This window comes from Lepidochelys kempii, chromosome 4 (genome assembly GCF_965140285.1).
Source record: "Lepidochelys kempii isolate rLepKem1 chromosome 4, rLepKem1.hap1, whole genome shotgun sequence".
NCBI classification, from domain to species: Eukaryota; Metazoa; Chordata; order Testudines; family Cheloniidae; genus Lepidochelys; species Lepidochelys kempii.
This window is the reverse complement of record NC_136383.1, coordinates 7,341,237-7,368,176: the sequence shown is the minus strand read 5'-3', so window position 1 is coordinate 7,368,176 and position 26,940 is coordinate 7,341,237. Positions and strand designations below refer to the sequence as shown.

Below are 26,940 nucleotides of genomic sequence, written 5' to 3'. Positions count from 1 at the left end.
AAGATTTATGTTCTGTTTCATCTCTTCCGCTGCTGAGCTTTGTATTTTACTCCATCTTCCTGGAGGGGAAGCTCTGCATGGTTTTAAGCCATGGTTTCTACAGAGAGGCTCCGTCTGTCATTCCTGCTTCTGCTGGTAAATCCCTCTGCCATCATTTTAATAATTTTCATAGATCCCTGTAGCCCATCTAGCTGGTTGTGAATTAACTCCAGGTTCTTTGAGAGAGAGTTTTGAAGAGCTCAGTACCCAGGGCACTCACTTGCATCACTCCTGGGAGAGGAGACTCCGCCACCCTTTCCTTCACTTATCTGAGGCTGTACAAAGTATTCTTTTGAAGGTAGAATCTTGCCTTTGGGCATCTTACATGTATGGATCTCTGTATCTTATTCTTCAGGAGTAAGAGAGAGCTTAAAAAAACCCAGCCATCTCCCTCCCCCTCTCCCCGCCACAAAAAAAAAAAGTTTAAAAATTTATGCAGGTGAATGTATAGCTAACATTTTTCTGCCTGTTCCACCCACTCTTTATATGGTTCTTGGTCACTTTCCTTTAGGGAGATATTGATTAAAATTTGCAATTCAGGCTGCATTTCAAGCTGTTCTCTTTGTAAGTCATTTAGTATGTGAAGAGCATCTATTTTTGCACTGCACTGCAGCTTTCCCAGATACCTGGTCTTTCTCTCCCCCTTCTCTTTAAATGGACATCTTGTCAAATAGTGTTTGCACAGGCTGACAGGAATAGAGGTCTTGGAGAGAAAGCCAGATCCCTGCACATACACTCTAACAAACAGAATCAAAATGTCAGACACAAGTGAAACGTATCGCTGCGCTCTCCTGTCAGACTTCGCTAAAATCACCCAGATAAAATGACAATGGAACACCTGCCTGATGTTAACCTATTTTTATCAGAGATTGTTTCACATATTTATAGTAAATTAGAAGCAACTGGCTATCAGAGAGAAAGCTTTCAATTATTAATTTTTGTGTGCTGGAATGAAATGCCCACACTTCATCATACAGTAAAAAGTCCAGGGCAGGGAAGTCATTTCCAAATAACAGAGCAATTAATAGAGAAAGAAAAAATAATTTCACAGTCCATTGTTAAATTAGCAATTCTTCAGAGTGTCTATAATTCCTGGCAGAATTAGTATGCACTTTGAAGCCTTGGGCAGCAGTACGTGTATATATTTCATTTGCTGTATCAGCCTCAAGACTGAAATGTAGGGAAAGAAAAGATCTTGAAATAGCAAAGGAAATAAACTAATTCTTATATATCTGTCATTCAACTGCTACCTAGTTTACAAATTATCAACAAAAATGTAAACATTGGCTTTAGATTACAGCTGGGATTTTTTAAAGCTGAAGAAGCGGAGACAGTTGTTGGAAAATGACAAGTATTAAGTAATGCAGGGAAAAAATAGGGCAGCCAGCAATGACAACATAAATTTGTGAACAGGGGAGAAAGTGTACGATAAAAGTGCAGTATATTCTCACCATGCTGAAGGGAAATATTTTACAGAAGCATTTTGTAAATTGAATCCATCTACATAATGTAGCAACAAATTTAATTGCCACTATTTTTGTTTTTAAAGTTGGCGGGATGACAGGAGAATTTGTATTCAAAATAATAAATCCTATGTTTTTTTACCACTTATCCGTGTGCTTTTTTAAAAAGTTATGAAGAACTGAGTTAAGTTGCATGGCCTTAAACATTCCTATTCAACATTTCACTCATCTCTCTCTATATATATATATTTAAAAACAAAAACACCTACATATTTTAGTCATTTGTAGATGTCAAAGAAGCAAATGGATGCAGACTGTGATTAAAGCCCAGGTCTGGGAATCCAGTAAGCTGGTTCTGCTGCAGGCTTGTTATGAGATGAGTGGGACAGAAGGGGGAATAACAAGGATACAGTAACATGGGAAAGGAGATGAAGAGGGATTGATTCCCAGGGGGAAGAGGGAAAAGGAAAAACAGATGCAGGGGAAAGAGACAGGTAGGCATAGGAGCAGGTAGAAAGTTTGGATCCTTCCTATCTTGTATCCTCTCTTTAGATCCTTGGCACAGCCCCAATCCTTCGTCTTGCTTGAGCACAAGGACTATGCAGGACTAGAGCTACTAGTATTCAGAGGTGCTGAAACACTGAGGCACAAGGACCCCGGGGGACTAGCCTAGCATTACTAGTGAGGAGAATGCAGAGATGCAAGTATAGTGGCACAAAGGCTGCACCAATGGGCAGAGTGCAGGTCAGTTAGTCAAATATGCCTTGTAAATGCAATAGATTCCATTGCTCGTTCATGTATGTCACGGATATCAAAATCATGTCTGTGGCACGTGTGTGTCTCGGTATGCATGCAGCTTTAAAACTCAGCACTAAGGAACCATAGTGTTGCTTCTGCACCTTCTGTGGCTTTTTATGACATACATTCTACAACATGAGAAACAATTACAAACACCAAAGAAACACATTTCATGAGATTTCTAGAAAACAATATTGCCCATTTCAGTCACTCAAAAATCATGAGGTTGACTCAAAAAAAAAATCACAAGATTTCAAAGAAAATAAGCAAAGAACCTAACATGTGACTTGTTTTCTGTTATTTGAGCCTTTAGAGTTTGTTTTATCAAGTGCTTCCATAAAACCAGGATGGCTAGAAAGTTACTTTTTTAAAAAAAAAATGAAAGCTGAGCTTCTCCCACGAGTTATAGGACTCCAGGGGCTAGAGCTTTAAGAAAAACACACCAGGTACCCACGGGAGTTGTGATCAGATCATGACCATTGGCAACACTGGAGAACATTCATGCATGGGACAGAATTCCCAATGGCGATTTTTTATGTGGGGGAGGAGAAATGCTGGTCACTGTCCTTTCAAGACATTCCCAGAGGTCATTGCTTGCCTCTCTCACCTGGAGTAGTATGCCATTCCCTACTGTTATTCTGACAATTCTACTTTGATGGATTTATGGGCATACTTTGCCTTCAACTTTGTCACAGACCTCTCATTTACTTCAGTGAGTAGTATTCCACACATGCAACAAAGGAAGAAGATGGTCTTTGATTACCAGTGCCTGACTCGGCACATAGATGTTTTGTTTGAAACAGGGAGTCCCTTGCTGTGTAACATGAAGTAATTAATAAGGGGAAGCATTTGTAAGTTAATACAAGGAAGAAGAAAGGAGTGGTAATATTAATAAGATGTTCTATGTTTCCAACATAAATATGTGCTTGATGACAGTGGTTATTTTTCTGGGTGTAGCTGGGGAACCAATTAAATTTAAGATGAGCAATAGTAATCCCTCCTAATAGTTTGGGAATGAGACTTTCATAAATCAAGCGTTGACAGCTCTAAATCTGACGAACTGCCAGAACCAACAGAACAGCTGCTGCTGAATGTGCTGTAGGCGAGTGCTTGATGATGTGTTGAAGTCTGGCAGTGGGAAATGGGTTTGTCAGGGAGTGAAGGATAGTCAGGTTATGTGTATAGGGAAAGAAAAGGAACTTTTGCTTTGCTTCTCTTCTCCTCCAACATTTTGGAACAGCTGCACCTGCTCAGAGACCAATTCCAGAGCAGAGCGAAGTGTATAGCAGATGAATTCTAATCAACCTTGGACACAGGCAGTAGGAGAACAGTCGCAAACATGACAGCATCTTCAGTGTTTCCATTCCAAATAATACCCACCGAAGTGCCAATCAGAATCTAAAGGCAAAATTCTCTGAGCGGAACTTGTCCCTCATGTGCCCTGAGGCCTGAGGTGCTTGTGACTGAGTACTTGGTATTCCTCATTAACACATAAGCAGGGCCATCAGCCCCAGCCACTCAGAAGTCATGAGCCAGCTCCCTCCAAAATCCTGAGATTGTCTTTAAAATCATAAGTGATTTTTAAAAAGTAAATAATGGGGCTCTTTTTATTGGCCGCCTTGTTTTTGAGTCTTTAGGGTTCATATAGCTAAGCTTTCCCCACCACCATCAGAGCTAGAAACGTTTTTAAAGTGAAAGCTGAGAGTCTCACATAATCACATGACTCCAGGAGATGGGGCTTTGAGAAAAACCCCGAACATTGTGAGACTGTCAGTAACATTGTGAGAGTTGCAACACTGCATAATTCCATGTGTTCAGAACTCCATTCATTTTGCGTAGTTCGGAAAGGGGGTCTATTTGGTACAGCTGTTTGGGAAGAAAGCTGGGGGGTTCTAGTATTCACTTAATTGTAATGGAATAGGTTAATCAACTTTCCTATATTCTGATACCATGTTAGTTTAACGGAAGGCCCATGAGGGCTGGCAGGAGGGAAAGAGAGGGACTCATTGCTGTTTTTTAAAATACGTACATATGCGCGCGGATATACTACCGCTCCTTAGATTGCAGACGTGGTTGCATCCATTAGTGTAAATGAGTCAATCTGAGTTCCCCCGTCACGTGTCCTGGGGCACTCGTACTTGCACTCAGGGAGGATCCCCCTCTGTACATTCTTTAATTTGTTTCACCTCACTGAACTGAGTGCAGTTTCATGGGCTGTAAATCAGGGCAGAATTTGGCCCAGTGGGAGTTGCATCAATGGAAGTGAGGGCAGAACTGGACCCAGTTTGTTGTGATATCATGCAAAAGACGCAGGATTTGGGGGGAAAGGAGCATATTCAAAGGGGAGAGCCACACAGTAGATTTGAGTGTTGCTTTAGCGTGACAAGAAGAAAAGGAGTACTTGTGGCACCTTAGAGAATAACCAATTTATTTGAGGATAAGCTTTCGTGAGCTACAGCTCACTTCATCGGATGCAGTCAGTGCCCAGCCTCTCTGATAGGAATGTCACCTGCAGCAGAACTGCTGGGGAGCTTTGTTCTCCGATGGTGTTTCTGGGGTTTAGTAAAATAAGGTCCGGATTTGCAAATGCTCCTGCACTTCACTCTCATGAGTAGCCCACCTGACTTCAGGTTGATTCCTTTGTGTGTGTTTGCACTGAGGGCCCAGAGATTGTGGACTGTACAAGGTGTGTCTGAATCGTCCTCAGAGGGAATTTGAATACAGTTGTTCTGCAGGATGCATATTAATCTATTCCATTTGATTAAACTGATTTAAAATTAAATTACAGCTACTGAGCCAGTTCTACTGAGACAGATGATTGTAAGTCTAAAAACAAAAAGCAAGTGAGATTTAGGTTGGATATTAGGAAACAAACTTTCTAACTTATATGTCTCCTGTTCCAGTGTGCTTATCTAGGGAGGTTGTGGAATCCCCATCACTGGAGGTTTTCAGACCAGATTGGACAAAAGTCTGTCAGAGATGGCCTAGGTTTACTTAATCCAGCATGAAGTGGACTAGATGACCTCTCAAGGTTCCTTCTGGCCCTACATTTGTATGATTCTGTGAAAACAAATCTGTGTGTGTGTGTGTTTAAATCAAGCTTTTAAAAATAATTATTTTTTGATGCCCTAGCCCTCTTTCAGAATGGCTAGTGAAGCTCATTTTGGACCCAGATGCCAAATGACGTCAGTGGAGGAGATGCCGATTTAAACTAGCTGAGGATGAGGCCCAAAGGGGTTTAAAATACAATAATCCGTATTTCTTTATCGCCGAAGGACACTTGTCACTAGAAGTACTCCAGAGCTGGCATGCCCACATCTCCAGTGAATGAAGTCGTACAACATAAGATCATCCAGACTGTGGCATCTCAAGAATATTTAGTTGCTGCTTAAAGGCAACACATGTACAGTGTATTAGTTTAGGCGGAAGCCCTGAAATGCCAGTCGAGCAAACATCCATGACATAAATCATCAACATAAATCCTCCCAAATGTCATATTTCTTAACCACAATTGGCTGCAATTTTCTAAACCACAGGATAATTAGAGAATCTTTCCGTCTTTGCTGGCCAGGATCCAAATCTGTATGGCAGGGTGCATCAGAGAGCTCGATCTCTTTTGCAGTATTGTGCCAGCAAACACCTGGCTTTGGGAAAGTTAGTTCATTTTCCAGTGGATTTTACCAGTTGATTGTTTTTACATGTGTAACCCTTCTGCCCGTCAGAGTTGGCAGCAACAAGGGCCGGGTTCAATATCTAGGGGATCCATTCCAATAACACAATGCAAACTGGCTTAAGCCCCCACCCAGTGACCTGGGACAAATATATACCACCCCTGCTGGGTGCCTTCAAGAGGCAATACTTCCCCTCTCGCAAGCACCTAGTCTGAGTGTAGCAAAAAGCCTTTTAATAACAGAGAGAAACAATGTGGCATTATGTTGGGGAAACACCACCAACAGGATTCATAACACAACCCATGAGCAAAAACCCACCCCTAGCAAATTGGGGAAAGAACCTGGTTCTTGAGTCCAGCAACCCCAAATCACCCAAAGTCCCAAAAGTCCAATGACCCAAACGTCTCTGTCCCTGGTCAGGGCAGCCCCAGAGTTCGAAAGTTTATCTGCAGAGCTTTACCTCCCAACCTGGGTGGAGATGCGGGGGGCGGGAGGGGAGAGGTAAGGGGCACCTTACATGATCTGAAGCTGACCGCCCCACAGCTCCACAGGCCTTCGCTCTGCTCCGCTCAGCTAGCCGCCCCACAAACTGCTTCGCTCGGCTCCGCTCTACGGCCCACAAGCAGCTCCCGCCGTCCCACAAACTGCTCCACCAGCCAGTCCACGAACTGCTCCGTGTCCCACAAGCAGCTCCCGCTGTCCTATGAACTGCTCCACCGGCCTGTCCACAAGGCACTCCAGCCGTCCCGCAAACTGCTCCACAATATATCTTCAGGCTCCCGCACTACTTAACACAACGCTCAGTGATTTCAGCTCTTAGTCAGTTCAGCTCTTTGGTGAATTCAGCTTGTAGCAGGGGAGCCTCAGTGCTGGTGCACTGTTAGCCCAAAGTGAGCTCAACAGCCTGTAACTAGACTCCTCATAGAATCAAAATTAGCTCTGATATGCCACAGTGGAGAGAGGAGGAAGTGCAATTAGCATGTAAGGCCCTCACCCAGGGGCCCATGCCACCAAGTATTAATACTTGTCCCCAGCCTCTCTCCATTCACAGAGTTTTAGGACCCATGACCCTTGCCTAGCGAGTGCTACTTAGTTGATGGTGAGTCCCTCCATCATAACAAAAGGCCAAGTACAGTTCCAAGCACAGTTCCCATAATCAGGGTAATAACAATTTATTCTTCCTGCCCCAATAACAGAGACACTGGGGATCCCACAGTAGCCAAAGTGACCATTTGGGCAGTTATGGCCTCATTCTAGGCGGGGTGGGTGTGCCTATGCAAATGAGATCGGCCCCTGAAGTTCTTTTCCACAACTTTCCACACCTCACCACCAGATGTCAGGGTGGAGCTCATCCTGACACTGCTTACACATGAATAGAGACACGGATGTCTGTGCTAACATATAGGGAACTTCAGGCATGATTGCTTGATCCTACTCCCATTAAATTCAGTGAGAGTTGGGCCACTGATTTTAATGAGAGTAGAATTGAACCTTTTGGGCTGAATCCTGCTATTCCTATTTAGTTACTATTCAGGCAAAACTCCCACTGAACTCAGTGGGAGTTCTCCCTGAGTAAGGACTGAAGCATTTGGCCTGTTGCTGTTCCTCTTACTTAGCACATAGATTCATAGATTCCCAGGCCGGAAAGGACCATTGTGATCACAGAATTACCCCCAAATAATTCGTACAGCATATCTTTTAGAAAAACATGCAGTCTTGGTTTAAAAATTGTCAGTAATGATGCTGACCTGAAATATTAAGTCAAAATTATGTAGTAAAAGGAGAATAAAATAAAAGAATAACACCAGAGTATTTGTAGATGCAAATAAATAAATAAATAGGACTACAATCTTGTGGCTGATTTTACTCACACACACATCAGGAAATGTAAAGTTACGCTTTCTGGCACATGTTCCCATGTCATATATTAAGCCATGTTCTGCTCTTCACCAGCGTATATCCTGTATAACTTGAAATGAATGAAATTATTCCAGTTCACTCCTATGAAAGTGAGTGCAAAATTTGGCTAATACTACCTTGTAATAAATTGTTGGGAATTCTCATGAGTGTCATTACATTTCATGTTTTTTTTTAAAGGTCCAGCTCCTGGAGGCATGTGATTATATGAAAATCTCAACTTTCTTTTAAAAAATGGTTTTGCACAAAAACTTAAAAATGTGACCCAAGTGCATCCTAAAGGCTCAAAAGTCAGAACGCAAATGAAAGAATCCTGCGCTGCTTATTTTTCTTTTTAAAATCTAACTCTCTATAAAAATATCTTGCAGCTATATAATGCCTTACTATCAGGACTCCATGTATTCTGCAGCTGTGAAATTCACCCCATGCAGCAGAAATGATCTACAGAATCTCAGCTTTCATTAAATATATGTTTCTAGCCTGCCTGCCTGAGTCTGCAGAGAGCCCGTAATAATTGCTCTAAGAGGTGTAAACTGTCTGTTTAATCTCGATGAGGACTCCGTGTAGTCTGTGGCTGTGGAACTTTGCTTTTTTTCCAACATGCCACAGAATTCAGCATTTTTGCTATGGAATTTGCCCTTTTGCTGCAACCAAGCACCAGGCATTCTGGGTTCTGTCTCCCTGCCCTGCTGGGACCTGCCTCTTGCTCCCCAGCTTTCCCCACAAGGAGGAGTTGATTGGATTACAGCACATGCTCCCTGCATCGTTCAATGAAACCAGGCAGCAGGGGGGCTGGGGAGCCAGAGCTGGAGTCCGCCTTGCAGTTGGGGAATGGGGATAGCCAAAAATGTCGGCTGCTGAGCGGGACTGCATGGAAAATGGGGGAGCAGCTGAAGCCTGTAGGAGCTGGGGAGATGAGGCCAGCTCGAGGCTCCCCTTTCTCTGGACATTTCTGAGCTGGCTCAATGGAACAGTGTAGGAGCTGGACTGTTAATACATCAGAGCCAAAAGAAACTTCTCAGAGATCCTCAGCTGAAAATAGTCACTGACAAATTGTACATGAACGAGTACCTGCCTCCAGGGTTGGGGGGATGGGATGATGGAAACGAAGCCTCAGCAATAGCATATATGAAAGCTGATGTGGGACTTATACACTCATAGATTCCCAGGCCAGATGGGACCACTGTGATCATCTCATCTGAGCTCCTGAATAACAGACCAGAGGACTTCCCCGGGATAAATCCTGTTTGAGCTAGAGCAGATCTTTAGGGAAACATCCCATTTTGATTTAAACATTCCTAGGGATGGAGACTCCACCACTGTCCTTGGTTAGTTGTTCCAATGGTTAAATACCCTCCCTGTTAAAAATGCCTTATTTCCCGTCTGAATTTGTCTGGCTCTGGACAGTTTAGAGGCTGATACCCTGGCATTTGGTCTCATGGTGCCACGGAGAACATGGGAATCTGGTGACTGTTTGATCGGGGGGGTTTGGAGGGGGCGGAGGGTACTCATCCCTCAGTGATGAAGCGGGGGAGAGGTTACAGACTGGCAGAGTCCCTGTTTGATCATTGTAACACAGCTGGGTGGTTTTGGTTGTAATACTAATTACACGGTAGACCCTTGTGTAGGTGTCTTCTTACCGAAATGAAAATAAATAAGTATATGTAATGGGATCAAGCGATAAAAGTTATGGCTCCCACAGCATCTAACACCTTTCTATGTTTAGTATTTCAGCCCATTCATGGAGATTGCAGCTTCCGCTCTTCAAGAAAAAAAAAAAAAAGAGAAACCCAACGTGCCGTGGATTAAAACAAGCTTTTGCTTTTCTGAGGCTGTGTACTCCAGTGTGCACACATGATTGAAATTTCCTGGAGGGTACCACCGTGCCCGGATGGGCACCTTCTAATGCTGTTTGAAAGGGAGTGGACTCCCAGAGGGTAGGGAATTTGAATTCAGTGTGCAAACAAACAACAGGGCTGCCCCATGGCACTCACCCCACATGGCAACCGTGGCCCACCTGCCCGAAGCCCAGCCTCCATCGCTCACCCTTGGCTGACTGGCAGGCAGAGGCTGTGCTTGAGCCATCTGGCAGGTGTGGTGGGCCTCGCCTCTCTCACTGCCGCTCCTCCCCTCACACGCATCTGGGAAGGGGCAGTGGGGGTGTGGCATCCAGAGGGAGGGGTCTCAGCAAGGTGAGGGGCCCTGCCTCCTTCCCTTCCCCCCCAGCCAGCTGCACTAGGTTTTCCAAGGCCACCAGAGCCACCCCCAGCACCCACATTTACCCCAGCACCTAGGCAGCCACCCCAACAGTACTCAGCACCCACCCCAGCCCCCAGTCAGCCACCCAGCCCCCACAGTATGCCACCCACCACAGAGCCCACAGCCTATCATAATTAATAACAGCAATAACACCTCTTAATTAGTGGTTTTCATCAGCAGATCTCCAAGCACGTTACAAAGGAGGTCAGAATCATTATCCCCTTTTTAAAGATGGGGAAACTGAGGCACATGGAGGGGACGCAACTTGCCCAAAGTCACCCAGCAGACCAGTGGCAGAGCCAGAAATAAAGCCCCGCTCTCCTGAGTCCCAGTTCAGTGCTCTCTCCACTAGACCACTCTGCCTTCCTATGTGTTGTATCCCAGATCTTTTTATGGATTGCAGACATAGCTGATTTGGGGATCTGGTGACATGTTCAGAACAATGCCTGTCATGAAGTGTTGATGGGGTTTTATTCTGTTTAGAAGACACTCATTAGTTCATTAATAGTTGTTAATTCTTGGTTTCCCAGATGGCGCACTCCTGTCATAAATTGTTGGCTGACAGTTTAGTGATTCACCTGGTGAGGAAGTGATATTTCAGGGGGAGGAAGTGGAAGTGCTAACTTATTTATACTGTAGTTTTCAAGGTTGCTTTCTTATTCAGAATCGGGAGATGATTTCAATGCACAATGCAGAATGACCTTTAAACCTGGATTGAAGAGAGGTTGGACAGATTAGCATAAAAATACGTGATATTCACTAAGAACATGCCCTCCGTAAAAGAATGTTCCCATTTTGGATGCACTTACCTTCAAGGTGCAAATCGGTCAGAGGACCCATTTATTCAACAACTACCTAAAAGGCCTGTTCAACAGCTTTTGAGCCTCAGCAAAGGTGCTTGAGCTGCCGGAGGATTCTGGGAAGACTCAGGGCATCAGAGAAACTGACAGCTTTGCATTATAGGGTTTTATTAGTGGATATTTATTTAATTCCCTTCAGATCCCTAAGGTAAGCTGAGAGAGAGAGAGAGACACACTAGCACAGATAGCTGAACCAAAAAGGAGACATTATCAGGGAATTCTATATGTTTCCTGTGGCAGTGTAGTCTTGGCAGCAGTTTGAGTTACCCTGCAGCTCAAGGACAGTTGTTAGGAAGTACAAGATTAATTCTTAACAACCTGCTTGAAAAAATCCTGCAGGAACGGACTTGATTTTCCTGTGGAGTCCTTTTGCGCTATTTAAAAAGGCTTAGAGATCATCTGTTTTATATTTTTGGTTAGAAGACAACCACGGCAATCTGCTTCATCTGTTTTTTTAAGAAAAAATAATGTCATTATCACAAATCAAGGTTCAGAGCAGCTCGGTTGCTTAAATTGATTCCATACTTTATAGGTTGTTCAAAAACAAAGACCTAGGCAGGGTTTTTTTGGAGTTCGTGATATAGTGGTTTAAGTGCTTGAAGGCACAGTAGCTCTGGAGACTCAGAATTGGATCTGATTTATTTGTAACTCTTTTTTACCTAATCTCAAAGCATACTCCCTCTGCTCGAGCAATGTGCTAATGAAGGCAGAGTTGATTAGCAGTTGTTTTCTTACTGCTGAATATAGGCAGCTGAATATAGACAACAGACTCTTTACCTGTGCTTGGGCCTAGCTCCTATTTCTTTGTGGGGCTTAAGGTCATATCCTGTAAGTGGAGGATGTATCGAGTCCAGACAAGCTGGAGTACTTTTGGTAAGAATCATAGATATGTAGGACTGAAAAGGTCATCAAGTCCAGCCTGCTGCACTGAGGCAGGACCAAATAAACCTAGACCATCCCTAACAGGTGTTTGTCCAACCTGTTCTTAGAAACCTCCAATGGTGAGGATACCACAGCCTCCCGAGGTGACCTGTTCCAGTGCTTCCCACCCTGTGAATTAGACAGCTTCTCCTAAATCAAACCTAAGTCTCCCTGGCTGCAAACAGTTAATTCGTGCTACTGTATTTTGTTTGACTCAACGCTGACATTTAACAGTGAGCCAGTTTGCTGTGGAATGACGGGAGAAGGCTTGTGCCGGTTGCCTTTGCCGTAGGAGAGAGGTGGCGTGGAGCTGCATCAGCCCTCTAGAGCATGGGAAGGCGTTGTGCCTCAGAAAGGTTGCACCTCGGAGAGCTCTCCACACCCCAGGGAGAGTGTGCCTTCTGCACCAGCCTCTGGGAGGGGCTTGCTTGCTTTTTTCTTGGCTGCAGCCAGGTCTGCTTGGTGGTGAGGAAGGAAATGTCTCCCCTCTTCTTTTTCCCTTTTGTGCGCCCAAGGGTGAGCATTGGCTAGGAGCACTCCTGGAAGCACAGAGACTCCTGCTGTACCCAGAGCACAAGGGAGAGAAGGCTCCGTCTGTCTTCTCTTCTAAGTACCCAGGCACTTCTTTCTTTTTTTGCACTAAGCCAGTGGTTCTCAAACTAGGGCCTCCGCTTGTTCAGGGAAAGCCCCTGGTCGGCCGGGCCGGTCTGTTTACCTGCTGCTTCCTGCAGCCCCCATTGGCCTGGAGCGGCGAACCACGGCCAGTGGGAGCTGCGATCGGCCGAACCTGCGGACGCAGCAGGTAAACAAACCGACCCGGCTCGTTCAGGGGCTTTCCCAGAACAAGTGGCGGCCCTGGTTTGAGAACCACTGGACTAAGTGCTCCCACTCACTTCATTGGACCTCGGCTGAGGCCCTGTGGTGGGGCAGATCCCTCCTCGCACTCAAGAAGGGGTTAAAGAGCTCCTCTGGGCACAATCAGCCTCAACCCAACACATGTGTGAGGCTTGTCAAGCCTGGAGAAGGGCAGGTCCTTAAAAGGGGCGCCAGAGAGAGAGAGAGAGAGCCTATGGCAGGCCCCTATAAAACATAGAATGGTTGTAGAGGATAAAGGCTCCAAAAAGCCTCTGCACAGGGAAAATTCCCAGGTTGCCAGATCAGCCAGCTTTGTGGCCCTTTTGAGCTAGCAAAGTAGCGGAAAGGGATTGTGAGAATTGGGCCCAGGTTGTTTATGATTTCAGTCATGTAATGTTAAGAAAATCCAAGCATCATTCAGCCTCAGTTCAGTAGTTACATGAGTTTGGTATTTGTCTGGTTTGCTTTGCTTCTGTCTTTGGTGTTTGCTACTGTGTTTTGCTGCCTTCGGTACTTACATTGCACAGAAAGTTCAGCCGTGAAACCCTCCCAATGCCTTTCCCCGCCACCCCTGATTTCAGAGACAATTTCCAGCCATGTCTCAGGATCTTGTCTGCTACTTGCAAAGCTTCACTTCCTAATCCAGCTGCCAGTTTGAGGAATCAGTGCACAATATTCCCGATCCAATAGGCTCTTCCTGCTGTCCTTCTTCACATTGACCTCTGGTGCTAATCCAGCACTGAATCACATACAGACTAAGCTATAGAGAGCTATTATTAGTCCATGCAGAAGACTTTCCTTTTTTGCCTAAAACTGAAAAATGCCAAACTTTGACTTGCTGTTAATGGATGTTCTGCTGACAGAAACAAATCCTTGTTTGTGTCTGACTCCACCGTTCTGGCCTTGGACTCTGGCATATTTGCTGTGTCTAAAAAGTCCTTTTTCTTTAGCAATCATTTGTATTTAAAGAATATTTTTGCACATTGGTGGCTGGTTAACCAGCGAAGTGGACAGCAATTCTAATTTTAGGAACAAAGAGGTAGGTGTCATTGACAGCTCCAAACTTTATTTGAATTCTTTTAGCTGTCTTGTAGCAAATGAGAGGGGCATGAAAACGAATCTGTATGTCAGCCTGGAGATAAGTACCCTTTCAAAAGCTGTTCAATAAGAAATAGTAAGATAAAGTAAAGAGGAATAAGGTAAGATTTTATTAGAAATTAAACCCCAGAGACCTGGGTAATTTTAAGTAAAGTCATCTATACTGCATAAAGTGCTTTTAAGAGGAATGGCAGCAGAGAACCTATCAAATAACAGACCAGATTCCAAGGTATGTTTAAATACCCATGGGGAGGTTGTGGTAGAGGCCCCCTCTGTGCCCAATCCCTTGAGAAGATGAGTTGTTCAAGCTGCAGCTGTGGTGGTTTGCCTGTTTAGCTCAGGCAACTCGTGCTTTAGCTCCAGAGGTTCCAGGCTCAGTGCCCAGCATGTTGGCCATGATGGCGGCCTTCACGCTTAGTGTTCAGTAATTTATGAATGTTGTTGCATTTATTATGGCTGGGATCTACGTGAGTTAGGTGCCAAACTTCCATTGAAATTCAGTGGGGGGTAGGTGCCCAACTCCTTTAGACTCCTTTAAAAATCGCACCCAATGCCTGGATTAAAGAAAACCTGTTCTAGTTAGTTGTGTGGGTGTCTTGTTGTGGTTCTAGTAGGAACAGTCTTTACTTTGCTCATGTTAGGAAGGGAAAAGCTCACATGGTGAGAAGGGCTGGCCTCTGTGGGCCAAATGCTCCTTTACAGCCATGAGAAGTGCATTTTGTTGGGAGAAGAAGTGGCCTCCTTCCCTCAAAGTTGAGGCAGAACATTCCACTGGGGTTCTGGGCCTTGATGTCTGTAGCTGGGGAGGTGTGTAACCGGAGTGGCGCTGAGATCACACACACACTGCCTGTCCTCTAGCCACAAGCACTGGTGGCCTCTCTGTAAGGCAGCATTTTTGCTTTGCAGCATGCAGTACATCATGTGCAGCTTATTTTAAGTATCCCTGAGAAAACAGTACGTCTCTCCTGGCCATTTTTGCACTGTTCGTCCTGGCCCATGAGTCACTGAGTCCTCAGGATAAGCCCATCTCGGTCATTCCCTATAGCTCTCCTTTCCCATCTTTGTGGCGAATTCCCTCTTTGAACTGGAACACATTACACCCCCACTAGGTGGGTCAGACTCTATTCTGTTGTGAGGCTTTACATGGGCTGAGCTTCATCCTAGGTGTGATGCCCACAATTGTTGCAGTCATGTATGTTCTTCTAATACAGCCCAGACTTCTGCAAAGCCTGTGGATCTATCCTAGTCCATGTGTTTTAGCTCAGCCATCAGAACTCAGGCAGGCAGTTCAGTCGGCACATTGCCTGGGATATGTGCGCTTTAAATGACATCCATTGTTCCTTTTCCCCAAAGGGTGGAACTTGTGTAAGACTTGTGCGGACTGTGACATGTTTATAAAGAAAAGGGTTTTAATTAAAACTCCAGTTTCTGAGCTTCCCATTGGTAGCTGCCATCGTGCTGAAAGTGGCATAATCAGAATCAAGTGGGAGCTCAGACAGCAGACTACTGTGCGTTCTGTTACGGTGCTCAGACTGTCCTGTGGGTTCTTCTGACTTGGGCCCTAATTCAGAAACGTGCTTTAAGAAGTGCCTGACTTTAAGCATGTGATTAGTCCCATTGGAGTCCATGGGGTATTTGTAAGCACCTCACTGAATCCAGAGTTTGGACCAGAAATTAAGTGGGTGGAAACTGGCTTATTGTCCTCAATGCCGATTACCGCTGCTGTCACAAACGACATTGCTTGTTAACGAGATGGCCATAAGTAGGTGATTCAGGAATGGCAATCGGATAAGTGGAGGTAGTGTCTTAGAAGGGCATAGCAAGCTCCCATGTGCTGTGCGATGAGTGAGGGAATCTACGGCAAGGTACAACAAGAAAACCTCCGCAACAAACATCCTTCTTTATGGCGTGATGTCATTGTTCAGCCCCTGACATGGTGTAATGCACAAATTCTCTGATTCATCTATGCAGTGATATGGTGGGACAGTCAAGGGTAAAAATACTTGCATCATAAAATGCCCCTGGATGCATAGGCACAAAAAAGCAATGCATGATGTCATAAATGTAAAGGGAAGGGTAACCACCTTTCTGTATACAGTGCTATAAAATCCCTCCTGGCCAGAGGCAAAACCCTTTCACCTGTAAAGGGTTAAGAAGCTAAGATAACCTCGCTGGCACCTGACCAAAATGACCAATGAGGAGACAAGATACTTTCAAAGCTGGAGGGTTGGAGGGAACAAAGGGTCTGTCTGTCTGTGTGATGCTTTTGCTGGGAACATACAGGAATGCAGCTCAGAACTCCTGTAAAAAGTTAGTAAGTAATCTAGCTAGAAATGCATTAGATTTCTTTTGTTTAATGGCTGGTAAAATAGCTGTGCTGAATGGAATGTATATTCCTGTTTTTGTGTCTTTTTGTAACTGAAGGTTTTGCCTAGAGGGATTCTCTATGTTTTGAATCTGATTACCCTGTCAGGTATTTACCATCCTGATTTTACAGACGTGATTCTTTTATCTTTTCTTCAATTAAAATTCTTCTTTTAAGAACCTGATTGCTTTTTCATTGTTCTTAAGATCCAAGGGTTTGGGTCTGTGTTCACCTATGCAAATTGGTGAGGATTTTTATCAAGCCTTCCCCAGAAAAGGCGGTTTAGGGTTTGGGGGGATATTTCGGGGGAAGATGTCTCCAAGTGGGCTCTTTCCCTGGTCTTTGTTTAAAACTCTTGGTGGTGGCAGCATACGGTTCAAAGACAAGGCAAAATTTGTACGTTGGGGAAGTTTTTAACCTAAGTTGGTAAGAATAAACTTAGGGGGTCTTTCATGCAGGTCCCCGCATCTGTACCCTAGAGTTCAGAGTGGGGAAGGAACCTTGACACATGTTAAAGTTGCCAAGTGCAGCATTAACTTACAACAGGCACTTTGTTCCACAGAAGGGTTTCATACAGTCTGAGTGGACATTCCGCTTGCTGTGAAAAAGGATACAGCTTTTATTTTCATTTAATGTCCGTTATTAAAATATTATGTGGATATCCTGGGATGCAAGCATCAGGGCATGTTTGTTAGCATTGTGTTTGTTCATGAAAACAAAACATTCAGTTCAAGCCGAGCTATATATCACACTGTCATCGGCAAATGGTGCCTTGTTGAAAATCTATCAAAGAAAGCTGACTTATCTTGCATGTGCTGCTTTACAGCAAATAGGACCGCAGTAAACTCTTGTGCCATAATGATTTTCTGTCTTTCTTGATGAGACATAATGAGATAAATTCAAGACCTTTTTGAAGGCTAATTACATATTGTACACTCTAGACATCAGTTGTCCTTGTTAGATGATGTGCATTTTTTGCTTTCATTTCATCTTCTCTGTTGTCTGCGTATGCATGTGAATTTGGCTTAACTTTGAAATATAAATTGGGATTAGGGTGTATTTTTTCTCCCCCAAATCTCTGCAGATATTCTACTGTAACACAATGCATCATTAGAGATAAGGCAAAACTTGGAGGTAGATGTGAATTAAATAAAAGGCCTGAATTTCAGGCATGGAGCAGGGGATGGTGCCATAAACCATGCCAGTTCTTGAGTAGTTTATGAACAACCCTCCAGAATAAATTCAAATCTGAGCATGCTATCGGGCGATGCATTTCTGTTATTTATAGGGATGGTTATGGCCAGATTTTCAAAAGTTCTCAGCACCCACAACTGGGAGCACATTTTAAATGCAGTTTAGCCCCAGCTTATTTAGGTGCCTGAGTGGAAATAGCTTGGTGCTGAGCTCTTTTGGATATTGGGCCGTTACATTTTCATTTTAAATTTAAAGGTGTAGCCAATGATTTTAGTTTATTGTTCATTTATTGTGTGATGTTTTAACTAACTAACATGTTATGTCATATATAATCACTGTATGCTAAATAGAGTTAAATTATAGGATTATAAAAGTGCAAGATTGATCAGCATGTAGAGGGAATAATCATGTATCAGGTATCTAAGAAAGTAGGGCTGAAACGCAAGACCTGTAGGCTGAGGCTTGTAAGATTTTAGCTTAGCCATGTGTAAGCCATAGAGTTAAGGAACGCTGACATAAGTAAGTGACCAAAGAATAACTCAATGCCCTAAGATTACAGGAAAAGATGAACTAATGGGTGATATTGCAAAAAATTAACAGTAAAAGTAATATTTTACTTACCAGATACCTGGTAATCACATTTTTCTAACACATGCCCTAACCACAGAGTGCGCTATGTGCAGAAATGCTAATGACGTATAGTCAGAATCACATTATAAAAAAGGGGGTGCCTAGATTAGGAAAATTGAGCTCCCTATGGGAAACTCCAGCAGGAACCATCCCTCTACTGATGATCAATCCATGAGAGACCCATCGGACCCTAACGCTATTGTTAAGGATGTGAGTAGCGCTATATTTCTAACTTTTGCATAGGTCTGTATAGATTTTCTATACGCTTGGGTAATCATAACTTTAATTGTAACTTTAATAAAACTTGTAGAACAGACTAGACCTTGGACTTGTGAATGTCTGTGTGGTTGCTACCCTTGGTCCTTATGTGTCCCTAAAGACTCTACAGCTAAAACAAGTAGCAGAGGTGACTTTCACTCTCTTAAGCTGGAAACTATAGCCACCAAAGTCGAACCCGTGATGGTGTAATACCACGTTACAAAATTCACATTAAATACAATAAAAAGCTACAAAGGTTACCCTTTAGCCTTTTTGAAAAGCTAAAATTTCTTGTCAATATTATGGACCAAGTATAATGACTGCCCTTAAACACTTTCCCGTTGTCTTAAATATATAACATTACCTAAATGTATGCACCAATCCCTTTTCGAAGTGTAAGGAAGGTTAAGAACTACTGCCGCTGCTAAGGTGACCATGTCTAAGGTCGCTGTTTGATGGTTGGTCTCTCTCTTGTCTTGTCCATCTTGTAATCATTGTACTCACTCTGTCTCCTCCTCTCCAGAAGCAAGAACTGTCAATCACCCATGGTATATAGACCATGGAGGGTTTCTATGCACTCCTGACACACTGCCATGTTTCTTGTTTGTTTCTGAATTGCAGCCACATTCGCAGGAGCTGTTGTTTTAATCTAGGGTGCCTTTCCCTATCGGGGGGCGGAGGGAGAACTGAAATCAGAGCAGCTTTTGCATCACCCTGTTGTCATAATAACTTCTTAAGGTGTCGTGCTACAGTGTCCAATCAGAAGAAGCAATATACAGGAGATGTGATGAGAGAATGACATCTTTCATATGTGCAGAGACTAGAAATTGGCTAACTGCATAATTTACCCTGACCCATTTAAAAAAAAAATCCACACTTCATCCAACATGATGGCAAAATTTTGATCTCAGATCCATGCAGTAGATCTTAAAAACTGATTCTGTAGTTGTACATCATGTTGTTGTAGTGGTAGTGAAGATTTTAATAGTTGCCAATACTCTGGATATCAGCTCATTTTCTTCGCACAATATTTGCTATGCAAGAACTTTGAATGACAGATTGAAAGTCTTTTTAATTTCCATGTACCTTCTGTAAGTATGTCGGAGTGCCTGTGTATCATTAGTAACAGGATGGTCATAATTATTTTACAGTGATTCTCAAGGAATCAGAAAAGTAACAGCATTTTGGAGCTGGCAAACTGGATGTGTGTGTCTATTTTCGATTTCAGAAATGGCAGGAAATCAACTTCCCAAGAGGATCTATCTGAACTTTAATTTTCCTTGTTCTGGTGATTGTAGATCCAGCAATTAAAGAGCTAGTTTGTTTTCTTTTAAAGGCCAGAGACACGTGCAAAACCGTACATACATTTATCATGGTTGACTGTGAAAATGTGGTGAATGAGTGCAGAAAAATGATGCGATTTTTCCAAAGGGCTCAGCACCAGTAGCTCCTAGTTACACTTATGTTGACTGGCCAGATTTCTAGAAGGTGGAGGACCCAGCCTTTCCCACTGAGCTCAATAGGCACAGTAAACTGAAAATCTAGCCCTTAATCGCCAAGGATCTGATCCTGCAAGTCGGGGATGCTCAGCACCTTGCAGGAAGAGCAACCAATGAACTTTGAGCCTATGCTGACAGTTCCTTGAAATCAGACACAATTAATGTATGCACTTCAAAGTACCAAAGGGAGGAAAAGAATCCCCCAACCCAACCTCGTCCGGTATATGGGAAAAAAGAGAACAAAAATAATAGCTTTCAGTCTGTAAGGCCCATCATACATATACATTACAGCTAGAGGGAATGTATTATGCAGTGGGCATGTCTGGTTCAGGGGGTACCCACAGTCTTATAGGGAGCAGTTCAAAATTCTTCACAGGTTTTCTGGAAGAAACCCTTGGGAAATAGTCTTATTAGAATGTCTTAAAGCTGTCTGTACAGATATCACCTCCTCTCCAGGACGGCATGATTATTTTATTTGCTGAGACATTGATTTCTGGGCAGGGGACATCTTAAACGAAAACCACAAAACATATTTTACCGCTCTCCTAAGCTGTGTCTAAGAATGAGTGAGAAAGCAATACTTCGATGTTTTCCAAATCAGAGATAGAAGCCAGAAGATCTGTTACGTCTGATACATTCAGCAAGGAAAATAAATATCTGACAAAGGCAGCTGCAAGAGAAATCAATGGCCAAAATGGTCTCATTCTCTTCTGCACAAATATTTTAAACATGTACCACATATTAGCATGAAAATCTCCCATCTCCCTCTTGTGTGTTTTAAATAATTCACGAGCAGATAGCTCATGATTGTTTGTTGTTGTCTCTTTCACTAAGGCTATGTCTACACTGCAGCGGGGGTAATTTCCGGCTAGAGGAGCCATATGGGCACTAGCTCTGCTCAAGCTGACATGCTAAAAATAGCAGCGTGGCCAAGGCAGTGTGGGCCGTGGCTCACGCTACCTGCCCAAGTTCAGTCCCATCTGCAGCCACGGTGACATTGCTGCATTTAGCATGCTGGCTTGAGCAGAGCTACTCATGAACATCTAGCTGAGCTGGGAATCCCACCTCCCCGCTGCAGTGAAGAGGTCCTCTAAAGAGCTGTGTTAAAAAGAAATGGGACGGGATGAATATTTGCTGGAAGAATTTAGTCTCCGGTTCCTCTCTTACAGTCTGCAGACCTGGATTCTTCAAGGCCTCTCCCCAGAGCCCATCCTGCAGTAAGTGCCCCCCTCACAGCTACACACACGAGGAAGCATCCACCTCCTGTCTGTGTGAAGAACACTATTTCAGAAGGGAGTCGGACCCACCTACAATGGCCTGTACAAGTAAGCACGCACTGTGTATCTTTTAATCCGTTTGCGCTGTTCCGCACAGAGAATGGGCACAATGACAAAAAAAAAAGGTGTTTTTTACAGGCTTTGGGCCTGATCCCGACCTGGCTTGTGCTAGTTTTACACGGCTGTAATCCACTGGCTTCATCTAAATTTCTCCTGATTTACACCACTATGCTTGAGAGTTAAGAATGTGGAACTGGATGTGCAGCGTCCAGACTTGCACGCTGCTGGTGTGCGTCTGTGTGTGTGTTGTAAAATATAAAAGGAGGACTTGTGGCACTTTCGAGACTAACCAATTTATTTGAGCATAAGCTTTTGTGAGCTACAGCCCACTTCACTGGATGCATGCCGTGGAAAATACAGTGGGGAGATTTTATATAGACAGAGAACATGAAACAATGGGTGTTACCACACACACTGTAAGGAGAGTGATCAGGTAAGGTGAGCTATTACCAGCAGGAGAGAAAAAATCGTTTTTTGGTGATAATCCAGGAGGGCCACTTCCAGCAGTTGACAAGAATGTGTGAGGAACAGTTGGAGTGGGGCGCGGAGGAATAAACATGGGGAAATAGTTTTACTTTGTGTAATGACACATCCACTCCCAGTCTTTATTCAAACCTAATTTAATGGTGTCCAGTGTGCAAATTAATTCCAATTCAGCAGTCTCTCGTTGGAGTCTGTTTCTGAAGTTTTTTTGTTGAAGAATTGTGACTTTTAGGTCTGTAATCGAGTGACCAGAGAGATTGAAGTGTTCTCCGACTGGTTTATGAATGTTATAATTCTTCATGTCTGATTTGTGTCCATTTATTCTTTTACATAGAGACTGTCCGGTTTGGCCAATGTACATGGCAGAGGGGCATTGCTGGCACATGATGGCATATATCACATTGGTGGATGTGCAGGTGAACGAGCCTCTGATAGTGTGGCTGATGTGATTAGGCCCTGTGATGGTGTCCCCTGAATAGATATGTGGACACAGTTGTCAACGAGCTTTGTTGCAAGGATAGGTTCCTGGGTTAGTGTTTTTGTTGTGTGGTGTGTGGTTGCTGGTGAGTATTTGCTTCAGGCTGGGGGGTTGTCTGTAAGCAAGGACTGGCCTGTCTCCCAAGATCTGTGAGAGTGATGGGTCGTCCTTCAGGATAGGTTGTAGATCCTTGATGATGCGCTGGAGAGGTTTTAGTTGGGGGCTGAAAGTTATGGCTAGTGGCGTTCTGTTATTTTCTTTGTTGGGCCTGTCCTGTAGTAGGTAACTTCTGGGTACTCTTCTGGCTCTGTCAATCTGTTTCTTCACTTCCGCAGGTGGGTATTGTAGTTGTGAGAACGCTTGATAGAGATCTTGTAGGTGTTTGCCTCTGTCTGAGGGGTTGGAGCAAATGCGGTTGTATCGTAGAGCTCGTAGAGGCATTGTATGTAGAGCGGTTGTATCGTAGCGTTTCCGTTATAGGGTGGTGTTTATGTGACCATTGCTTATTAGCACTGTAGTGTCCAGGAAGTGGTCATCATCTGGACCCATGGAAGAGAAGCCCTTGAGGAATTCCACCATGATTTCAGCAATTTCCATCCCACCATCAACCTCAGCCTGGACCAATCCACACAAGAGAGCCACTTCCTGGACACTATAGTGCCAATAAGTGATGGTCACATAAACACCACCCTATACTGGAAACCTCCTGACCGCTATACTTACCTACATGCCTCCAGCTTTCATCCAGACCACTCCACACAATCCATTGTCTACAGCCAAGCTCTACGATACAACTGCATTTGCTCCAACCCCTCAGACAGAGGCAAACACCTACAAGATCTCTATCAAGCATTCTTACAAGTACAGTACCCACCTGCTGAAGTGAAGAAACAGATTGACAGAGCCAGAAGAGTACCCAGAAGGTACCTACTGCAGGACAGGCCCAACAAGGAAAATAACAGAACGCCACTAGCCGTCACCTTCAGCCCCCAACTAAAACCTCTCCAGCGCATCATCAAGGATCTACAACCTATCCTGAAGGACGACTCATCACTCTCACAGATCTTGGGAGACAGGCCAGTCCTTGCTTACAGACAGCCCCCAACCTGAAGCAAATACTCACCAGCAACCACACACCACACAACAGAACCACTAACCCAGGAACCTATCCTTGCAACAAAGCCTGTTGCCAACTGTGTCCACATATCTATTCAGGGGACACCATCACAGGGCCTAATCACATCAGCCACACTATCAGAGGCTCGTTCACCTGCACATCTACCAATGTGATATATGCCATCATGTGCCAGCAATGCCCCTCTGCCATGTACATTGGCCAAACCGGACAGTCTCTATGTAAAAGAATAAATGGACACAAATCAGACATGAAGAATTATAACATTCATAAACCAGTCGGAGAACACTTCAATCTCTCTGGTCACTCGATTACAGACCTAAAAGTCACAATTCTTCAACAAAAAAAACTTCAGAAACAGACTCCAATGAGAGACTGCTGAATTGGAATTAATTTGCACACTGGACACCATTAAATTAGGTTTGAATAAAGACTGGGAGTGGATGTGTCATTACACAAAGTAAAACTATTTCCCAATGTTTATTCCCCCCCACAAACTGTTCCTCACACATTCTTGTCAACTGCTGGAAATGGCCCACCTTGATTATCACTACAAAAGGTTCCCCCCCGGCTTCCTGCTGGTAATAGCTCACCTTACCTGATCACTCTTGTTACAGTGTGTGTGGTAACACCCATTGTTTCATGTTCTCTGTCTATATAAAATCTCCCCACTGTATTTTCCACTGCATGCATCCGATGAAGTGAGCTGTAGCTCACGAAAGCTTATGCTCAGATAAATTTGTTAGTCTCTAAGGTGCCACAAGTACTCATTTTTGCGGATACAGACTAACACGGTTGCCACTCTGAAGCTTGTAAAATATAGCTATTTAGCTATACATCTAGATAGACACAATATATATGAGTGCCACTTAGTGTCACAAGTTATTCTGTGTCCCAATAGTCAGCTTGGGCAACCAGGGAAATAATGAGATGTCTAGCACTCCTAGCTACTTCAGGATAGTGATATGGGCGGGAGCTACTGACTGTCCAGAGCTACCACAAAGAAAGAAACCATATGTCCATGATGGTCACTGGATGGGGGCGTGGGGAGGCAAATATTGTTGGGAGAGAAATAACAATCAGGTTGGTATGTTGTGAGCTGGAGACAGAGGAGAGGGAGAGGGCAAATAATAGTTTTAAATCGCTCTTTTCCCCACAAAGTATGAAGCTACCCTTTCATCTGCAGCTTGTAGACCTGTTGCTGCATCTTGTCCACTTCCTCTTCTAAATACTTAGACCCTGGTCCTACAAAGACTTACACTTACACACATGCATAAGCTCACACTGTCAGAAGTCCCACTGAAGTCAGCTTACCACAGTGGATATGGTTAGGAATGTGCATATATCTTTGCAGGATCAGGGTCTTCACTGGGAACTGTGCAAATTCCAGATAGGATTTTACAGTAAAACGGGAGTTGAAAGGAACTGAAAAAGTAACTGAGCTTCTATGGATGGGAACAGGCAGAAGTGACCCTCAGAGAAGGAAGAGAGAAAATAAAGAACCAATATATTCAGAACAGCTGGGATAAGGTGAAGAAGGAGCTTCTCCTCTCCTTCTACTAGGGACTGTTTTCAGTTGTAGAAGGCTAGATGTCATGATGTCCCTAAAACAGCTGTGCACCAATCAACATCCTACTGATACATACCGTATCACTGTGGTTATTTGACTAGCACCCTCGCTGCAGAAAGCAGGTTAGGGCAGCAGTACCTAGTGCAGGTTCTAAGCTAACCTGGACTAATTGACAGAAGCTCCTCGGGAGAGAGGTACTATGGGCTGCGGGGAGAAGGGGGAATAAGTAAGGGCCCAGGGTGGGGTCACAAAGAGTGACAGCTTCCCACCTGCTCCTCCCAATGAACCCTGCTGCCCTTTCTGGCTACTTCCAATTTGCCCTCCGTTTTGGCCCCGATCCTGTCAGCTGTTGCATGCCGATGAGCCGCTTTGCCTCCAGGGGGCTCCAGGCACTGAAAGGGATGGCTCACGCAGAACAGGATCAGGGCCTAACCTGGGAGCACTGAACGTCTCTCCATTTGGTTTTTACAGAGGAAGGTGACTTGAAACATGCTGCTCTCTTGAAAGGGCAGTGGGACTCCAGGGAGGGAAGGGGGAGCCTCACAAAGTTTGTGATTGGCAATGCTGCGTAAAGGTCATAGACAGATAGGTGGAAGAAGAGTCCAGCTAGTGAAGTCCTGGTGTTGTCAGGAGGGGAGGAAAATTATCTTTTAAAATTAAGACATTCCAAACATAGATAAAAAGTTAGTTATACACGTAGGCCAGTTTGCAAAGGGGCTTCAGGCATATTAGCTGCCCAGCCTCCACTGCAATTCAGTGGCTGGTGAGTGGCTAATTCCCTTGGGTGTCTGTGACAATCCCAGCTGTATAGTGGAATAGTACATATGTTAAATAGGTCCCATTCTGCTAGCAGAATAAGGCATTCCAGGATGTGCATTAATAGGGTTTTGGGGTATTTCTTGGGCAGATGAAAGTTACAACATCTGCAACAACCCCCCTACCAAAACACACCAACTTGTGGCTCACTGCTCTGTGTTACCGTAATGTGAGGACATAGATACAAAGAGCCATGCCTTAAACAGCAGTGAGAGAACTCTGGCACCTGGAAATTCCCACCTTTTTATTAAGTTCCCTGCTGCAACACATCCTGGTCCTCTCTGGTGAAACTCAATGACCGCTCCACAGTTGCATACAGGGAAAAAAATCCTGCATCATCATTGACTGACAAGAGTCATTTGTTAGAGCCACTAAGTTTCTGTTATTTACTTCTTCAGAAGTTAACAGAATCATCAAAATATAGGGCTGGAAGAGACCTCGAGAGGTCATCTAGTCCAGCGCTCTGCACTAAGAAATTTCATCTACTTGAAATCTAGTAAAAGGGTGTCTTAAAATTAGTTTAAGTATTACATTGCCAAGTCCCCCTTCCAATATTTATGGTTTAATAATTATGTTTTCCTGACTTTTTTCAAAATGCTTGTCAGTTCCATGTTGCTATGTGAAAGACCCACACAAACAGGGGAAACTGATTAACTCACCATAAAAGTGAAACAGAAACTGACCATATATGAAGGGCTGTCAAATGCTCAAAAGAACAAGAAAAAAAGGATTGAGAAAGATGTTTTGTTCTTTAATTTCTTTACGTTCTCGTTTCTTAGAACTGGAATTGGTAACAGTAGGTAATATTTTTTTAAAATGTGATTTTAAAATTGATGATGCCCTGTTACATTTTGGAGCAATTTTCTCAGTCAGACTCTGTATCTTTTTCTAAGATAATTTTGTGAAAAATTATTATTCACTTCCCAGAAGATAAATAGCTTTTAAAAATAAAATGATAGTTTTCTTTCCTCTTTGGGACATCAAATTTAAAAGGAAATATTTTTTTTTTAAAAATGGATACACTTTTGAAATTTATGGCCAGAGTGGAGAAGTTTTCAAATGGTATAAAATGTAATATACAACAGAAGTTTCTGATGAGAACATTACAGATAATATTTTGCCCTCAGGAAAAAAAAGCTCAATTCCCTTTAATGTGAGTTGTGCATAAGTATCAGAGGACAATATTTAAAAAACACACACATTGATTTAATATTTCAGATTTATTGTCCATGAAGGAAAATATGGACTTTGTCTTCTGCCAGTTACCTTCTGAGTCAGTAAATCATGATCTGGG

The 26,940-nt window shown here is 43.7% G+C and overlaps 1 protein-coding gene across 15 annotated transcripts in view; it reads left to right on the top strand.

Moving 5' to 3' along the window:
• Nucleotides 1-26,940, top strand: part of EPHA5 (EPH receptor A5) — a 319,537-nt gene that overhangs the window by 147,183 nt on the left and 145,414 nt on the right. For 11 of the 15 annotated variants that reach the window (XM_073340233.2, XM_073340232.2, XM_073340239.2 and 8 more), the window contains exon 4: nucleotides 20,997-21,152. The exons of the other annotated variants lie outside the window; for them this stretch is intronic. In XM_073340233.2, coding sequence (XP_073196334.1) covers nucleotides 20,997-21,152 — 156 coding nt within the window. The remainder of the gene's footprint in view (nucleotides 1-20,996; nucleotides 21,153-26,940) is intronic. 15 annotated transcript variants of the gene reach the window in all.